The sequence below is a fragment of the Fringilla coelebs genome (genome assembly GCF_963513975.1).
Source record: "Fringilla coelebs genome assembly, chromosome: 2".
Lineage (NCBI taxonomy): Eukaryota > Metazoa > Chordata > Aves > Passeriformes > Fringillidae > Fringilla > Fringilla coelebs.
The window spans coordinates 33,429,130-33,448,873 of NC_140029.1; the positions used below are offsets into that span (position 1 = coordinate 33,429,130).

At 37.4% G+C, this 19,744-nt stretch overlaps 1 protein-coding gene across 3 annotated transcripts in view; it reads right to left on the bottom strand.

Annotated features, from left to right (window-relative positions):
• Positions 1-19,744, bottom strand: part of HERC2 (HECT and RLD domain containing E3 ubiquitin protein ligase 2) — a 102,345-nt gene that overhangs the window by 24,259 nt on the left and 58,342 nt on the right. For all 3 annotated transcript variants that reach the window (XM_084201085.1, XM_084201086.1, XM_084201084.1), the window contains exons 47-70: positions 19,479-19,618; positions 18,026-18,124; positions 17,762-17,930; positions 17,523-17,648; positions 16,810-16,918; positions 16,535-16,674; positions 14,882-15,072; positions 13,629-13,734; positions 13,381-13,472; positions 12,658-12,833; positions 12,092-12,203; positions 11,196-11,277; positions 10,953-11,096; positions 10,286-10,376; positions 8,725-8,902; positions 8,213-8,294; positions 7,959-8,130; positions 5,910-6,054; positions 5,033-5,258; positions 4,144-4,315; positions 3,421-3,607; positions 2,542-2,682; positions 2,194-2,385; positions 759-912 (exon numbers count right to left, since the gene is read on the bottom strand). In XM_084201085.1, the coding sequence (XP_084057211.1) occupies positions 759-912; positions 2,194-2,385; positions 2,542-2,682; positions 3,421-3,607; positions 4,144-4,315; positions 5,033-5,258; positions 5,910-6,054; positions 7,959-8,130; positions 8,213-8,294; positions 8,725-8,902; positions 10,286-10,376; positions 10,953-11,096; positions 11,196-11,277; positions 12,092-12,203; positions 12,658-12,833; positions 13,381-13,472; positions 13,629-13,734; positions 14,882-15,072; positions 16,535-16,674; positions 16,810-16,918; positions 17,523-17,648; positions 17,762-17,930; positions 18,026-18,124; positions 19,479-19,618 (3,426 nt within the window). The remainder of the gene's footprint in view (positions 1-758; positions 913-2,193; positions 2,386-2,541; positions 2,683-3,420; positions 3,608-4,143; positions 4,316-5,032; positions 5,259-5,909; positions 6,055-7,958; positions 8,131-8,212; positions 8,295-8,724; positions 8,903-10,285; positions 10,377-10,952; positions 11,097-11,195; positions 11,278-12,091; positions 12,204-12,657; positions 12,834-13,380; positions 13,473-13,628; positions 13,735-14,881; positions 15,073-16,534; positions 16,675-16,809; positions 16,919-17,522; positions 17,649-17,761; positions 17,931-18,025; positions 18,125-19,478; positions 19,619-19,744) is intronic.

Here is a 19,744-nt window from a genome sequence, read left to right on the forward strand (position 1 = left end):
TCTGACTCCATTGATATCAGAAGGGTAATTAATTACTTTTTATACTATATTATTCTATACTATATTACACTACACCTAAACTGAATCTGCAAAAGCACTCAACTTCAACTCAGCCACCCAGAATCTCGTGACTGTCTGCTGACCAACAGCCTGGACACACATGTGCTTGGCCCTCATAGGCCAAGGAAACAAAACACCATCACTTTGGGTAAACAACCTCCATATTGCATTCTACTTTGGCACAAACACAGGAGCAGCGAATGAGATGAGAGTTGTTTTGATCATTCTTTTCTCTGCTTCTCTCACTGCTTCTCTCAGGTTCAGAGAATGTGAATCCCACACTAAGTATATTACTGAAGGAAGCACTAAATGAAAAAACAGCATTAAAACAAAAAAGTATTTCCCTTGCTCAAGACTAGGAGATGAGTTTTCAATTACTAAACCTGAAAAAGACTCAGTCCTTCTCAGCTTCATAACTGAATGGAGAACAGCAATGATATGCACCTGGAATCACACCCAGTGAACACAGGAATACACATTGTACAGAATTAGTATTTTCACCAGCATGAAAAAAATCAGCCTCAAGAAATACCTTTTTATAGCAACAGGATCATGGACATCAACAGGACCATGTTATAGCAAAAGCCATAACATAGCTTTAAAAGTTCAATAATTTTTTTTTAAGCTAAGGAACAACTTAATTCAGGCAGGCTTAAAAATAATTGAGTCATAGCAACATAACCCTAAGAATTCTGTACCTGGTATTTTAACTGTGCCACTAGAAGATGTATCATCAGTATATGGATGGCTGCTCTCTACCACAACTGGTTGTGAAGAGAGGCGACCGCTTTGCGAATCAGTTGCTACGTCTTCTAGTTCTGTGACACAAAGCTCCAACAACATATCAGCAACCTAAGAAAAGAAAAATACACATTTTACTAACTGCATGTTTGATTAATCCAAGAAATCTAAGCAAATTAAGATTCTTCCACAATTTAAAATAAATAACTTGGTTTTAGAAATCTGATTCAAAAACATCATATTAACTCAAAAATACTCTTTTTGGTAGTGTTAGAGCTAGAAAAACTCCTAAAACTAAAGGCCAAAAAACTTCAGTTTTCAGTAAGCAAATGACAGCACAAATAATTGTTTTCCCTTACAGAAAAAGCAAACTATTAAATCTAAGCTATAGAACATACACCAGCATGGAAAGGCATAAATATTGAACTAGTATGAAATATTGCAAAACCCTGTTTAGGGAGGAAATGCCAAAGGTACTAATCTTAAAACAGTTTCTAATAAAAATTCTGGCTCCAAAACACAAAAACCCTACACAAACCCAAAGCTGTTCAGTTATTCACTATTAATGATAAAACCACAGAATTAATGTTTAAGTGGACATATACAGCATGTATGCAATGTGACTGAGAAAACTCAAGCCCAATATAAATACACCTGGATAATCACCACAAATTGGGCAGGGGAAGTAACAGTTTTAGAAATCATTTAAAAAAAGTATTGTTACTCATTAGGAAAATTACCAGTTGAAAGGTAAAGCTAACAGAAATATTAAACAGCTTTCAGTTCATTACTGTACAGACATATTCTATAAATAATTTTTTATTGGCTACTTTCTGTCAACTATGTGAAAAAAAAAAACCCCCACACCCATGGATACTTTGTAAAAAGTTAGAAGCTTCAATGCATGAAATGTATATCTTAACAGCTCAGAAGATTTATTGTATCATTAACAATACATTACACTAACAGCATTTTTAGCTAGTAATAATGACTGCATCAATATGAAAAATAAACTCAGATGCAAAAAAGCTCTCATCATGGAAGTTTTCAAACTAACATTCTACAGATCGAGTAAATAGAGCTTGGTTAATTCAGCTTCATTCCAACACCCACCGACACTTGGTCAATACAGAAATAGATTTCATCTTAATGTCTAATTGCAGCATGAAAAAATTGAGAACTTATTCTGTTATTAACATCTGCAGCACATGCAGATATTCACATAATATTTCCATTAAAACAGTTAAAGCTCACATGCATTTAAGCTCAGCTCAAATTTTCACGTGTAATAAGTTTCTCAGGATGCCAAACTGCACTTCCATTTCAAGAATGCACTCCAGCAAGCTAGTATGAAAAGGGCACAGTTAAAATGCAACAGAAACAAAAGCTGACCTGTGGGTAAGCTGTGCCCATGCCAGACAGCACAGCTGAGAGAACATCTCTTCCCTTCTCGCCCGCTCGGTTGGACACCGCAAGCTTCAGCAGGTCAACCATGACTCGCGTGTCATCCGGTACCAGGAGACTTGTAAACTCATCCAGGTACTGTGGCTCTGGGCCAGACACCTTACTCTGGCTTTCCACATCCTACAAAACAAACAGCAAACATCCCTCTGTCTTTGCACAGGTGTTTTTAAATTGCAGTCATTTAAAGAATAATTTTTAAAGCACAAAAAACAGAAAAACTGCTTGATAAAAGCATGGTAAGGACTTAAGTGTTGAGAAGAGTATTGACAACATTACTTCTTTGGTTTTTGTCATGGTCTCTGCAATAATACTGGCAGCTCCAGGATCATCTGTGACTGGAATGAAAGGACGGGAAGAGGCAGCAGCAGCTGAGGGAGTTACAGCAGACGGTGTCACAGCATCTTCTGAAGGAACAACCTAGCCAGAACAAATAATAACTCATGTAATCTTCAACAAGACAGTGTAAAACCTTTAAGAGTAGCTATTTACTAGAAGGGCTAGTGCTCAAAGACAGCAGCAATTTAAAAGTAGCCATAAGTTCAAAACCAATAGATTCACTGCCTGTATTTTTAGCTTCTACTTTATTTTCCTAGTATGCATACAACAGCAAACACTCCCTTCAGTGCCAGCTGCTACAAAAAAAATCAGCGCCTGCAGAAAGGTCTACAAAGCAGAAGACAAGCCCTGACAATACATATCAAGTTCACAGTTTATAAATGCAAAAGACCTCTTCAGTAGAAAGCCTTCTCTTTTTTCTGCTTCTGTTAGCAGATAGGAATCAACATAATAGAATTTCATTCAGGGCTTCATGTCTACATCAGTGACCTAAGTTTTCAACCAAATTTCATTAAATAATGGTCAAATATTCTGCTATTCTTGGTTTTTAATATCACTTCTGTAAAATGAATTCAGTATCTCTAAAATATTACTAGAAATCATCACAATTGCATTTAAATGACACAATGCTTTCTGAAAGTTCAAAACTGATCTTAAACTAAAAGTTTAGTTTTTTAAAATCTGACATGTGCAGAGAACCTAGTCCTGAAATTAGAGCACAAAGGGATTTTTAAATCTCTGCTGCTATCAGACTAATTGAGATATTTGTCAGCTTTACAGTTAAAAACTAATGAAAAAAAATAAAATGTGACACTTTACCTCCCCTCTCCTGTCCTGCCACGGGTTTGGGCTCAGCCTCTCCTCGATATCTCCCACAAGCACACACTCATCTCCATTTGCAGGGCTTCCTGCAGAAGTGGCATCTGATGGGGGGGCTGGTGATGAAGAGGGACATTCTACTGGTGCAATCATACTCGCAGGCATCAATGCTCCAACAACTGCATCCCTGAAATCATTTAGGATGGATTAACATAAACCTAATCATACTCCCCTGTTGAACTTGAAAAATTTTATTAGCTTGTCTTAACAAAATAAGGTAAGTTTTCCAAGCTGTAGAATCTAGAGGGTAGTTCATTGTTATTCTCCCTTGGGCCTGATGCTTAAATGTTTAATATGAGTTTCTCTTTATAAATTTTAGCACAAATACTCTGTTCTCTACTAACAATGATGGCACGGCAATGTTTTATTGTTATTTCCACTCTGCCCTCTACTGCTTCCTCCATATCATCCCTCATGATTTTCTTACACAGCTTCTACATTATTTACTTGAGCATTTCTAAATGAACAATTTTCCCCCCAAGCAATAGAAATTTCTTTAAACATAACAACACAAAGCTAACATCAACATCAAAAGAAAATTTAGATGAAGCTTAGGCCCATCCTGAGGAGTTAAAACAATTTACACCTGACTCAAGAGTCCCTAGTAGATGGTAAGCTACATCATATTTTGCTCTGCAACAGAAAGAATGTTTCCATGCCTACCTGGCGTACATGATCTGCAATGCGATCAGTATGTGAGACAATGCCTGCTGTTTGGCAACGTTCCCATCAAGGGACAGGAGAATCTTAGCAAGGGAGGGGCGATTCGGCTTGGAACTGTTCGCCCCACTGATTTTGTTACTGGCAGCAGAAGAATCTGCATCTGAAGGAACACCTAAAAAGAGGCAGGGGGAAAGAGAAGGTAAGCACTTTTTAAGGGTATAATACATAAAATACATGTTTTATTTAATTTCTTGTTAAATCAGAAGCAATGACTGAAACTAACCCTACAGGATTCTTAGACTGCAGTGCCTACAGTGACAATATTAAAGTTAATACTGTGGCTTTCCAACGAGAGCTTTCATAAAATAGTATTTGATCTTGTTACTCACATTGGAGGATTAAGGCGATAACAGAGAGAATTTTATTTTAGTGATCAGCACCTAAAACAAGTTTTGCTTACAGAAACAATCTGAAATAACAAGAATATTTATTAGATACAAATTGCTTTGGTCATGAAAAAGCTTAATTTGCAAGATATTTGATGCTTTCATATTCAACACAAAACACTGCTGGTTTGATTCCCTAATTCTTAACTCACTTACCTTAGAAACAAGAGGTAATGGGTAAGATTAATACTAGTGTAGCATTCATCTATCATTACCTCCAGAAAGAGAAACTCCTTAGGGTGTTTGAGAAAGCATGTTGCTTTTTAATTTAAAAGTTCCACTTTAATGAAGAGCTTTGGTTAGGGCTTTTTTTTAACCAGAGGTGTATTTTGTTGTTTTGTGATTTTTTTCTTTTGCACTCTTCTATCACCTACTAAACCACACACAAAACCAACACACCAATGGCAGTAAAGGAAAAACAATCTAAGGCAACAAATACCAACCAAGATAAGAAGCACCTAAAGGGTCCCTCGCTGTCTGGAAGAGGACTGGCTCATGAACAGATGGTGTAGCTACATCCACCGTTGTCCACGCTACACTGTGGGAAGACCCACAGGCAACCCGAGTGATTTTCTGGCCTTCCAAGCCCTGGACAAGAGTGGGTTTTCTATTGACTGTGGTAGTTCCATTGCCTTGTTGCCCATGGTCATTGTCACCCCAAGCATAAACCTGCCAGGAAAAATTTCCACGTATTACTTGGCTTCGCTGTTTATCTCAATTAAGTGCTTTCTTAAAAATCCCTAAAAAGAATGTTTGTGATTTGTAATCTAGGACACTTTAGACAACTTATTGTCATGACATTCCATCCCCTCCATTAAATAATGCAGGCATTATCATACATTAAAAGAAAAAAATCAAAGCAGCACTTTATCAGATAATTCACACATTATCGCCAAATTATAATTGATCAGTTGATTCCTAAACGACTCAATGTTCACAGTAAGTTAGAAGAATTAATTGCTTAGTAATTACATCAGAGACCTGAAACAATATTATGATAAAGCTGAAAAATCTATCCAGAATACTATGACTGCTGCTGCATTTCCAGAGTAAGAAGCAGAAAACTGATCATGAGATAATACAAGGAAAACACTTCAAAAGCTACTGTGACAAAAATATTTCAACTCCAATACTAATATTTTAAATACCAATACTTTTAAAATTACAATTGTGCTTCTATTTATGCCAGACTTTTAAATGCAAAGAAATAAAATAAGGATTTTTTTATTTCATTTAATCAGCACCAGTACTGTTACACTTCCCTTCCTAAACAGTTTATTCCTTTCTGCATGGGGAAAAGGAGGGTGACACACAACGTACCTGTCCAGTGTCAGTCACTGCCAGACAGTGGAGTGCTCCCACAGCCACGTGCACAATCTTTTTACCCCTCAGTCCTTCCACAACCTGTGGCTTTCGCACGTGCACGTCCGTGCCGTGGCCTAGCCTGAAGTAATCACCCTTACCCCTGCAAGAGACAGTAAATGCAACACTCAGAACAACTGGGCTGTTTACACACTCCTCTTCAATGCAGGTTCCCAGCTGAATACACTTCATACATCACTGCCTCAAACACACACACACCAAATAGCAAATGTTTCCAAACTCAGCCCCAAATGCCTAAGAGTGAGGATAACTGCAGTTCTATTGCACTGTAGATTCTCACCTCAATACAGAAGAGCATGATTATGACTGTTCTTTGTATGCAAAGCAAATGGTATTACACTTAATTTCCTCTGCTGCAGAAACACTGCAATAATAAACACTTTCAAAATTCACATGGTTTGATAAGACTTAGGCATATTAAACTACTGAGGATAAACTGAACAACAACAGAACCTTTAGCCTAAGTCTGCTCCCATGGAAAAAATACAAAGGGAACTAAAATGTTTTCAGAATTGAGGGGTTTTTTCCCATTGTTGGAAGCCTCAGTATAGATTCTGAGGTCATCCAAAATTGTTATGCACAAATGGCACTAAAAAAAAAAAAACCACACACACAAAAGTAAATACTTTAAAATGCTTCCACCAAGAATGTAAGTAAAGAAGAAAAAAAATCCTGATATTTCTTTCACTATGCTTTCAGTAACCACTCACTCAGTTCTTTTGCTCACTACCAATATTTCTGAAGAAAGATTATATTATGCTGGAGAGAAACATGATATACAGTACTGTTATCTACCTAAAGTTATAACCCAGAAATCATGATTTTTTTTCTGCAAACCATTAAAAAATTTAAGAAGAATAAAAGTTGAAAAGCAATTCAGCCATCCCCAGCTGAAACAGAACCAAAAATCTCCTTGTAGACCTGTAATGTCATGAAATAGCTGCAGATTTTTGACTAGACATAGCAGTGTTGAGAAAAACCAGGGCAAGGAAGGAACAAACAAGAATTTTGGCATGAGTTCTTTAAAAAAGATTGTCAGATTATCTTTCCTCTTGCTCCTTTTATCACTGCAAAAAAAAAATAATTGGATGGAGAGCAAAGAAAAAAATAGTTTCCAATGGCCACTCTGAAAAAAACATCTCTGTTAAAAACTTCTCTTCCCTTTAACAATAGTAGTAACTTAAAAAATGAAAGTTTTGAGGACTTCTCTTAATGTTATTCAGCAACTGCTGACAACACAAGAAAAACTATTGGTTTAAGTCTACTCAGTTTTGATATACATCAAATAGGTCACAGTCTTACTACTCAAGGATGGGCTAAGACCTTGATCTGATTAGTGCTCTGAAGTTGACCTGCCATGCAGTAAGCTCTCAGATTTTACAAAAAGGTTTTATAAATTCAAAAAGGCAGATTTGTGTTCAAAACAAAGCAGAAGCAAGCAGGCAAAAAGGACAAAAGTTAAATCATATCTGAGATGTCAATGATCACCTCATACCAATTCTTGTTCCAAGGCATAGTTACTGACAACTCAGGGGCCTTCTGAGCAGCAACAAGCTGTTTTTGTGCTCCTGTGTTCCCTAGGAAGTTCTTCCCATCTGCTGTGAATTTCAGCTTACTTCCCTACTCTCCTGCATCCTCTCTCAAGTCTCTGCTTTAGCTGTAGGCTTCATAGTCCTAGCTATGACTCTCAAATTTTCCTTTTTCCTCTCCATTTTTAACATTTCTTTACATGTCTCGCAGTGGCCAAGAGAAGCAATGATCTCCCCTTTCTGCCTCCAATTCAATAGGAGCCAGGTGTTCTAACAGAGTACTGCAAACAGGACAGCATGCTACAGTGTTAGAGTGATTGAATGGATGCAGTTTGCCTGGAAGAGCTGCCAGCTTAAAAGAAAAAGCACACAGGTAAGGCACAAATGGAGTCAAAACAGCATTAAGTACAGCACAGAGCACTTGCTTGGTAAATACCCCCTGGCAAATGTAACATACCATGTCCATACCACTCCTGACTTGGTCAGTGCCAACGAGAACTGTGCACCACACTCAATCTGACAAACGCCTTGGCCGTTCAGCCTTTCGATGTTCTGGGGAATGTTGCATCCTTCGCTTCCGCCTCGGCCCAGTTTTCCAAAATCACCATCACCCCAAGAAAACACCAAACCTAACAAACATCAAATTGCTGGTCAAACAATGGTCACAGTACTTCCATGTGCTAGAAAGCTTCTGGAACAAGATACTCTTACCTTCATCTGTCAAAGCAAGAGTCTGAGCATCTCTGCTTCCACATGCAACCTGAATGACTCGGTGGCCAAGGAGCACTTTAACCTACAAAACAGAAGGAGTAAGAAAGAAGTTTTCAAAGAAATTATATTTTAAAACCTTATAAACATCTCCAAGGTCTTATAACTCATCTTGGTCATTGTGACCAGCCTGAGCAAAGAACTACCCAGCCATGTCCAGAATCCAATATTGCTACATGGTAGCTTCCACCTACACATCAAAGTAGATGCAGGACATGAATGCTGAAAGCAGCAGCTGCCATTTTACACCACTTCCCAAGAAAGAGACTGGATCTTTTTGGCTTTTCTGAAATAGCTTTACTTTCACTAGCGGTACAGGTACCAAAACCAAATTTGGATCACTCCAAAACAATGCCTTCATACTGCCTTCATGTTTTTTGTTACTTTAGCTTCATGCTGCTGTCATTTGTTAAACACATTTGCATTTCATCAGAAACAAGAAACATTGATTTTACCATCTTAGGCTTCAGCTGTGTGGTATTATCTCCATGTCCTAGTCTTCCATACTCCCCAAGACCCCAGGTATAGAGTTCCCCACTGGAGGTAATAGCAGCACTGTGGGAACTGCCACAGGCAATGTCACGGATGCGTTTGGTTTTCAGCGCTTCGATCAGCCTGGGTTTATCACAGTTCCTGGAGAAAACAAACAACAAACCCATTGTGTTCATCATAAAATAGCCACACAATATAGTCCACCTCTTGCAATACAAATTGTGTAATAACTAACAGCAACCTCAAAGTAAAATGCAACACTGACTCCAAGATGCACTCTATAGCAGCACCATAAGGTTTACACTATTTTAATGTACTTCAGAGTTTATTTAAAGAATATTTTATGTATATGCTGCCAAACTTAGGTGAGAAATTCAAAATCAATCAATTAAACAGAACATAATAGAAAGTGAAAACCAATTTCCTGTCACTGCCCAAAGATTAATGACTTATTAGCAGTGGAGACACAGTAAGATTAAGAGATGATATTCTCATCCCAACTTTGCTCTTCACAACAGAGAAATCAAAATTAGAATTTACTGTTAGACTTTTATGTGAGTACTGCTAACATTTATTCTTCATGTGGTTACAGTGTTCTCTTAATTCCAAAAAAGGATTAAACTCAAGATTTCCTAATAGTGGTATACCAGGACCACTAATAAGATTCTACAAAATTATGAATGGCCTCTGGAAATATTTCTACTAAGAAATGCCCAGGAGTTTCAAATCTCACTTTTAGTAAGATTACATAAAACATGAGTCAGTTGAGCAATAAAGAGTAATACTACTCTCATCTGGACTTCCCTCTCCATTAGTCTGACCCAGCCTTATAAAAATTTATTTGCTGTAACGTATTAACCATCTGATTTAATTTTGTATGTATTATGGGCAGGTTCTCAAAATATATCACAATGACAAAAATATTTACCAATGGGCTTTGTTTATCAGGGTTTTTTCTTTCAAAATACTTTTCTGTGGGTACATACAAAGTAAAATTTTAGAAAATTCAAATTTCTCTTAAAGCTGTCCTGTAGAAGATTAAACTACTATTACTAAAAAGTGGAAGAAGTTTATTTCTGGCTAACAAGTCTGTGAACTGAAGTCTAAAGAAAGAGCTATTAAATGACAGCTGAAGTTATGAACTGTTACAGCTCAGGAATACAAAATTGCTACGGTTTCACTCCTCAAGGCACTTCTGAAAACCATACCTTATAAAAGTAAACAAAAACTGCATGTTCAAAAGTATGGAATTTCATCAGTGCAATTTGAAAATGCTAGCCCAGATTTTATCCACCTTTCTAATTATTATATTAATTGAATGCCTCCTTTCTAAATGGCTGAAGCCTGCTACAAATGCTGCACCATCAATTGGAATATACTGTGGGGAGAAAAAGCCTTCTTATAAAACATTTTTTTATTCCTACTGTATTAAAAATACTGTTGCTGTCAATAGTGGTGGTCAGCTGTGCTGTAACATTCAACACAAATCTTCTACTGAAACACAGACAAATCTGGTGTCCTTACATTCGACTGAAGTGACCAAGTTTTCCATCATCTCCTTCACCCCATGAAAACACCTTTCCATCAACAGTCAATGCCATAGCATGCCGGCCACCTGAAATTGTAAACACACATTTACATTTTTGAGCTTTCAAACAAGCAGCAGGCCTTAGCAACAATTTAACATTGCTGTTATTCTACAGTATGAGCAACTGTATGAGCCTTTCAGCTCCGTAGACATTACTTATTTTCTTTGGAGCTTTTATATGATTTAATTTAAAATAAAAACTTCTGTGACAGTATGTCTCCTGGCACATTTAAAAAAACCACCAACAATCCTTCAATTTACTATTTTCAGAGCTGCAAGAAAAAAATAATGAGAAAAACAAACCCACCATCTGGAAATATTAAAAATGAAAACACTTTCTTTCGACTAAATGGAAACACCAAAGTGACCTTCCAGCAACTAAGAAAACTTGTATGGTCTAAAGTCACAGATTTTAATAACAGAACGGTTAGATTTAGCCTGACATAGTATACAACACACAGAATTCAATAACCTGTATTCATTAAAAAAAAAAAAAATAATCTGATGTGCTAGGGCATCACAGAACCCAAGAAAACTGCAAAGGAACTATTTTCAAGCTTAATATGTTACATTTATGTATGTAAGGACAGCAATAGTCAGTACCTGAGTGAACAGCCACCTTCTTTACCACATAGTTGCTGAGAGCTGTAATCTGGCGGGGAATAGGCACAGTTCCACTCGATATTCCTAAACCCAGCCTTCCATTTGTGGCTTCTCCACAGGCATACACTTTACCCTCTACGGTCACTGAAACGAAGAAAAAAATTTCAAACACCATTAGTGTTTCACAATTCAGAACCTGTTTCTGCCCTTAAATGATTAACATTTATTTTAAACTTATTTTACCTGCAAAAAGGCTTTTGGATCCTCCAGCTACTTGCACAACGTTCAAGGCAGACAGGGTTTCAGAAAAGGAAGGGACTTTTATCTAGAGCAGGCAGGAAATAGAAACTATTACAATTCACTTCAAAGTTTTACACTCTAAAAAGAAGAGCTCTTAAGTGATAAACCAGTTAATTTAACAGGTACTTTCAGATGCTTCACCCATGCCAATTAATATTACACCAGGAAAAGGACAAAAACCAAATAAAAAAATTTAATACTGAAACTATGATAAATATAAAACCTGAGAAAAAATGAAAGGCCATATAAACAAGGACTTTCTTTCAGTAAAGTTTTCTTGAGAAAACTGAAGAATACAGGAAAGGTTAACTTCCTCTTTCTTCAAGGTACTCTATGGATACAATACTATCACAACATCAACTGAAGAAATGCTTTCAACACAATTTTCAGATGAATGAATGACATTTTAAATTGATAAGCATTTGGGATCCATCTCATCTTCTATTATATTAAAACCACATGTAAATGGCTGCACATTGGCCTGAAATTCCTATTGTACAATTGCCAAGTACAAGTAATACATAAAGTTCACCACAAGTTTTATTTTAGGCATGCAAACTCAACAGGAAGAGAATATGTCAAGTGCTACACATTTTTTAAAGAATTAGTTCATTATCATCTAAAACAAATGACTGGGTGGCTGCTAAAAATCAAGCCAGATTTCAGAGTACCAACCAAAATGCAAATTTTCTCCAATTTTCCACCCAGCAGACATCTACATGTCTTAACACTAAAAAGCCACCCAAACCTAATCTTTGTAGCTAATTTTAAGTTGTGTAAACTCATATATTTTATTTTTCACTGTTTCTCTCTTGTACTTAAGTGTGAAAACAACCTACCTTGGAACCTTTTAGCCCTCCCAATTGGTCTTTGTCATTCAGTCCCCAGACAAAAACTTTGGTTCTTATTGTAGCTGCTGATTCAAGCCCGGCTGCCTTCTTTCTAACAAGACTGAATATATTGAGAAAAGAGAACACGGTCAGTTTAGCAAACAGCATGCTGTAGCATAGGCACCTTTTTACTGTATTTACTGATTTTTACATTTGGGAACACTTTCAGGACTCAAACTGCACTACCACAGTTGAAAAAAAACCCAAAAAAACCCACGAAACTACAATGTTTTGCTGAGCAGTGGTAAATATGCCATGTATCATATACATGTACTGCAAAAGGGAATGAGTCATACAAAATGTTACACCTCACCAGTGTGATCATCTCAGAGAATGTATTTATTGACAAAGGATCTATCTTATAATTCCAATAAACTAAGATACTGATTTCTCATTACTACCATTCAACCTAATTAATGTGTTCATCCTCCAATCATCTCCAGAGTTACAGGACTAAGTTATAGACACTAAGGTTGTTTACATTTTCCCCTGCCTTCATCACTGCAGTTACCAACCTCCCAGTGTTAGCTTTATCATCATCCTCTTCCTCATTATCAGAAGCCAGGAAAGGGACTGCAGCCAAATCTTCATCCTCAGCACGTATACGTCCCAGTATGCTGAGGCCATGTATTTTGCAATCAATGCCAGAGCTTCTGCACTGCTTGATTGCAATCTCAATATATCTGTGGTACTAAGAAGAAAAATACTCTGCTGACATCTTTTGGCTTCTATGTAACTTCATAAAACATAGGAAAGTATTAGAACTTTTGCTTGACTTTGTCGTTTTAAGGAAATGAATCTGTCACTTTAAATGCTTGTCATTTCAGCTCTAAATAATTCATGCTTTATCATTAGCATATGGCCTCATTCATATGAGAAATTCATATGAGAAATCTCACAGAATTCATTATGCATTTCTCCTTGTTGTTGCTAGAAAAGATCAGAACTACTATCCAAAAATATCCCCAAAATTTAAGTTTATTGGAATGTCTTACTGGTTCACATGTATATCGATTTACATAAAACCCCCTACAATATCTAAGTCTATTATAGTGTTTGTGATTATAGTAAAACATTTTAGAATAATTAACTTGACAAACTTGCCAGAAATACTGCTAAGCTAAGAGGAAAAAAAAATATCAGACTTTAATGATCACAACAATACTTTTCATTCATCTCTTGCAGCACAATATTTTTCTGCTGCACACAAGAGTAATTCTCACACAAACTTCACTTACTTCAGTACAATCACTGAGTAGAGGCACTGTGGTGTCTGTAGGATTTATATTGATTGTCTTTAGCTCTATAAGGTTATTTAAAGAATTACCCCCTAGAAAAGAAAACACAGAATAAAAAGCATTTTAGGATATGGTGCTTGTTTCACATACGGGCATCTGTGTAACGGATGACTATGTGAACAAAAAACAGATAAATACCCTCTGGTGGGTGCAAAAAAATATTTTTGACTTAGAGAACATACACATACCTGAAACTACAACTAAGGAGGGCATGTAGCTGCTGTCTGCAGGATCCACTATCATCTTTAGTCTGTGAACAAGAACATCTGGAAAAATCTCCAAACGAATCCAGTGCTAGTGGAAACACAGAATTTCATTTTTAGATAGCATTGTTATGACCACCATATGATTAACAAGAATATATATGTGATATATATTTTGAAGAAATATATATGTGATATATATTTTGAAATACATATGCAATATATATTTTGAAGTTTTTGAAGAAAGAATGGAAAAAATCTGAATGATACACAACAGCTGCAATATATGGCAACTGGCCAAAGGGGAACGACCTTGTGAACTTCTTGCTTGTCCTATGTCCAATCACAAGAGAAACAGTTGTAGCAAACAATTTATTTCAGCCAAGACCAACACCACTGAAAACACAGAAATCACAGTACCACTGTAACTATTAGGTTACAGTTTGTAGAAAACCTGGAGTAAGGGTACTTGGGCATACTCTCAGCACGGCCATCAACAGAGCATCAAAAGACACTGGAGAGATGCCCAGCTGCACATCCTGGTACCTAGGCTGGTCACAAAGCACTGCTCTAGGCCTACGAAACTGATAAACCATAAACTACAGAACACCACTTTCTGTAAATTATCTGGCTGCAGGAGCCAAATGTACAGTAAGTAACTTTGCCAATGACACTAAACCACGAGAAGCTGTTGACTCCCTCCAAGGCAGAGAGGTCTTGATAGACCAGAGGGCTAAATAATCACCAACTGTATGAAATTTAACCAGGGCAAGTGTGGCATTCTCCATCTGGGATGGGGTAATCCTGCTTATACTTACAAACTGGGGAATGAGGCTGGAGAGTGGCCCCACTGACAGACAGCTGGGGGTTCTAGTGGATGAACAGCTGCACACAGGTCACCAGTGTTCACTCACAGAAAGCCAACTCAGTCCTGGGCTGCATCCACAGAGCAGTGACCAGCAGGTCAAGGGAGGGGATTCTCCCTCTCTACTCTGCTTCTGTGAGACCCCAGCTGGAGTGCTGCAACCAGCTCTGGGGTCCTCAGCACAAAAAACCCTCATGGACCTGATAGAGTGGATCAGATGAGGATGACAAAAGCAATCCCAGAGATGGACTACCTCTCCTACAAAGACAGGCTGAGAGAGTTGGGGTTGTTCAGCCTTGAGATGGAAAGGCTCTGGGGAGATCCTTTTAAGCATGAAGTATACCAGAAAAAAGCATCTGGAGCTTAAAGTTACCTTTCCTTGTGAACCAGAAGACTGCCAGCACTGCTCACTACCATCAATAAGACGGGAAGCCTGATTCACAGAGGATGAGACATTCAAATTCTTGACTATCCTTGACCAATCATCCAGTAACATTCCCCGCTGGCTACTGTGCCGTCTCTTCAGCTGCTTTCCAGAGCGCCCACTGAACACGGGAGACTGACCTGCAAGGTTAAGTGACACATTTAGCATGCACCTCTCAAAGAAAATTGCTCCTTTGAAACCCATAAGCAGGGTGAAAGGAAATGTAACAAATCCAACATTTTGGGTACGTAGGCTACATTTAGGACACATGGCGCATGTCACATCGGCATGGTGACAATATGTACACAACACTCATGCTTTAAGGGCATAGCTCCTTTTTTTAAAGGAGTTTTAACTTTCCAAGTTCTTGACTAGACCAGCTACTTGAAAGGGTCCTTCCCTTTAAAATACAGATCAAAATTTATGATGACGTGTAAATCAAAATACAGGTCTACAGCACACTATTTTTTTACACCACTATAGCATATGAAAAACATATGCAACTAAACCTCAACAAAATTCCCCTACCAAAGAATAGAAATAGAAAAGTTGGAACACTGGAAAATTCAAAGTTCCAGAAGAAGGTAGTTTAGTGATTTCCTCCCTGGTGAGGGAGGTGATTTAATACATTTCCTCCCTGCAAAAACCTTACTTCCACTACCCTTCATTGATTTTGTAGCATCTAGAAATCTTGATGAAAAGAATATTTTAACTCCTCTCCCCTACAACACAAGGCAAGGGGAAGGGTTACAGATTCACACCAGTCTAGTTGCACAGCTGTATCAATTGCCTTATTAGATGAATGCCTTTCTTGCCCACACAACCCATGTTCACAATCTCTGGGAATCAAGTTTGTTAATTTTCCAAAACAACTACACTGGCAATGTGTAAATACAAAAAAAATTTAGTCCAGAAGTCAGCATCATCCTGCAAATACCTAAGCTTAATTGGATAGACAGGTGGATGGAAAAGAAGTGAAATGAAACATCAGGTAAGTTTTTCACAACAATGCAAAGCCCCAAATTTTTGGAGCTAAAATGGCTGTACCTGTTCTTGCCCGAGAGAAAAAAAGTCTCATTAAGAGTCTTTCAAAAGGATTCCCTTTCCCACTACACTCCTCTGAAGCCTCCATATCACAGAGGAAATGAGGCAACAGTCATCACACAAACAGGCAAAACAGCTGAAGAGCAACTGAGGCATAAGAAAGCATCTTAGGTATTTCCAGCTGTCCCTGGCACCATGAGGATTTTATTCATCTACATCTAGGTTGACAGCAAAAGGCAGGAGGATTAGAAAATTACACATTTTATTCTCAGTATAAGTAAAAATGCCATTCTGACATGTAGACTTACCGTCACATAAGATATTTTATGAACTTTTTAATGCTACAAAGAAGGTTTAGGGGTTAATGTTTTGTTGTAGTCCATCATAAGCAATTGTAGCAGTGCTATAAATGTTTTATTGTCCAGGGGATCAATCTGAACATTAATTTCATCATATTAAGAAACTGAAATTTAAAACTTTTAAACTTAAAACTTGACTTGTTTTTTTCAAAACAACTTAAATGCATTTTAAATTAATCTAAGAAACTGTAAAGCTTACCTGGTTCATTTATTCTGCCAAAAGTATGCCGGGTGTTATGCTTCCTGGTTTTAAAACACGTTTCACAAAAGTCAAAATCATCACAGTTTCTGCATTTGAACCTAGGCCCATTGATAGGAAACATCTGACAGCCATCACACCTGATTTGACAAGAGAAGAACAAGTCTATATATATGTGGTACAAGTTACTTGTTAATGAGACAAGATAACAGAAACAAGACAATAAGATCTAGGATAACCCCTATATACTAAGAAAAAAGTAAATCATCACTTACGTGACTCCAGGATGAATGCTGGGAACCAATTCCATTTCTGACAACAAGCCAGTCCAGTGTGACTGCTGAGGAAAGTCTACAATAACATCTTTTCCATTGGCACTAAATGCTGTGACAAAAACATGGAGAAAACACAAGGTGTGGCAAATCTCTACAAAATGAAGCCAAAAGTCCTTAGAGTAGAATTCCATTTCAATTCTTCTACTCTGATTTTTTCTTAATTTCTTTTTAGAAGCAGTCCCCAAGCAAGCACGTACTTCTAAGCACAGATACAGTATGACCAAAATCTGTACCTCCTCAAAGAACCTGTGTTCCATAGATTACTTCAATTACATCCCTTACAGCCTGACACAAGTGCATCCCACTTTCTCCTCGCTTCCTTATGAAGCTTTCAAGCTACAATTACTTCCTAAAGGAAAATCATCTGTGGTTCATCCAAAGTGTAAATGAGAACTACAACCAGAAGCTGCACAGATGCTTAATGACTTTTACTGTGTGCAAATGAAATGGCTCAAAAGCAGATGGACAGGCTAACAAAACGGACTGCCACAGAGCATATTTCTGTGAATTCACCACAGACTTCAAATGCATTCTATATCCATAACATCACGCAATACTCCACAAAACAGTGTGATTTTTGAGTGTGTCCAGAAGAAAGCCTGCGTGGGAGTGAGCTTCTCACCCCCCCATGCCCCATGCTGAACACACATTACCTTTGACAATGCCCACACTTCGGTGAGTGACTGATCCCCACTTGTATTTGGGTGTGGTGACAGAGCTTTTCACACGCACTTTGTCACCGATCTTGATATGGGAGGCAGAACTCTGGGGCGGGAATCCTAGCAGATGCAAGAATAAATGGATAGTGAGTGGGGTTTCCCCCTCCAGAAGACATTTCCCTTAGCCTACCATTCACTTTTTCAGTTAAAAAGCAGCCAAGAAGTGAACTCACCTAAAAGCTCAACATGGATATATCTGACCCAGTAAGTACCACCCTTTTGTTGCCAATCACACTGCACATTCAGGTCATGCAATCCATCTCGATCCAATTTAATAACTTTTCCTACATCTCCTTCACAAACTTCCTCATAGGTTCTGCAGCACCTAACCATCATCCCCACCTAGGGAAAAAGGACAATAGAATGCAATAGATCTGTAAAGGCTTTAGTACCAAGAGGAAAGCAGTTTCTATGTTGCTTTTGATCATCATACTCACCTGAATATTCTCCCTAACATAGACAGCATAGTCATCATTGCTTAAGAAATCAGCTCGTTTCTTATAGGTCTGGCTCTCTGTTACAACAGCACCACTTGACTGGAAAAAAGTCCAAAATAAATATGAAACAATTGCAAAATTTGTTTTCAATTCAGACAAATAAAATTGTTGGCAAAGACTGAATATAACCCAACAAAAATAAGCCGATACAGTATCCCAGCTCCATGCCAAAATGGAAAAAAACTTCTACAGGTTCAACTCACTGTAAGGATAACATTTACTATCTACTTGATTTTAAATTAAAATTTACTTTCCAAAATTATCAAGGAACATAGGTGCAAATTTTCAAATGTTTGAAGGAAGCTGCAAGTTGCTTTCATGAAACCTGATTGCCAAGGAAAATCAGAACAGAGAGGATTTGTCACTACTCTAATTAGCCTTGAAGATAAACATTCACATTCCACTTCTTAGGACATTTGTTGGGAGAGGAAAAAAAAGCGGTAAATGGTAACCTCTAACCTAAAGTTTACTAACTTTTCTTTAGAAAAACAAGCTAAGAAAAATTAAATTGTATTTATTAAAAATTATTCCTTTCAAGATTAGATTAGCTTATTTTTTTTAAGAAAACTACTGCATTCCAGCTGTAAGGAGAATTTTCAGAAAACTTTGTTCTGTGCTGAGTATTAAATGGGTTTTTTCCATTAAAGGCAATATATAGCAGTTTTTCATTGCAATTCCGATAAAGACAGCAAAAGCTGTCAAGTTAAGTTTCCTTCAAAATATAATACATTAATTTAAATTACAAAATCCCACATGCGCAAGAAAACTCAACATAAGTCCTTCAAGGATAAACAGAAATATGAAACCCATTTAATTTTATTGACAAGACCTTTTTTGAAACAGTTCTTGAAAGTCAACAGAAGACTAATATAAACTCACATTAAAGCTATCACACTCAATAGGCACTGTAACGGTAATTTTATCATCAGTAAGTGGAAAAAGTTTTAATAAGGAAAAGGCTAAGTTATTTAATAGACTTTTTGGCCATTTATTCTCTAGTTCTTAAGTCCTTCCTTGTAGGTAACATATGTTTGTTTTTCAGACCAAGGGAAAGGAGAAGGGAGAACTCCTTCAGCAATATTACACTATAACACCAACTATTTTTGTAGAAACTAAGAGCATCTATCAGGGATACTTGGAACTACCACCGGCATGGTGAAACAGCTACCTGCATTCTACTCTCCCCTGTGCTAACTCACAAAGCATTTATGGATTATTCTTGGTTGTTTTATGTCATGTCTTAGAAACACAGGGCAAGTATGATCCTTGTTACCGTTCTGAAAGCTTGGGACAGCAGGTTGTCCTTGTACTCTTGCCATTTTCCCAAAAAGGGAAGAATTACGAAATTTGCAGCTAGCTAGCGTAACTTAGGTTTTACTAAGTTAATACTCACAACAGGACAAGCAGCTTCAGCTTCTTCCACTTCTTCTATTTCCTCATCTGAATATTCATCAGAGATAGTATCAGCATCAGAAAGATCCGTGATTTGGACATCAGGGTGATCCAACAACCAGCCAACTAAGGCTTCCACTCCTAACACAGAAAACAAACTCAGCTTGTCTCCAAGGGATTCTCTGACATTGTTATGACTGTATCCAAAAAGAAGATAACAATTTCTCCCTCATAAGTACTGTTTTCATCAGCTTACAACTCCTCTCC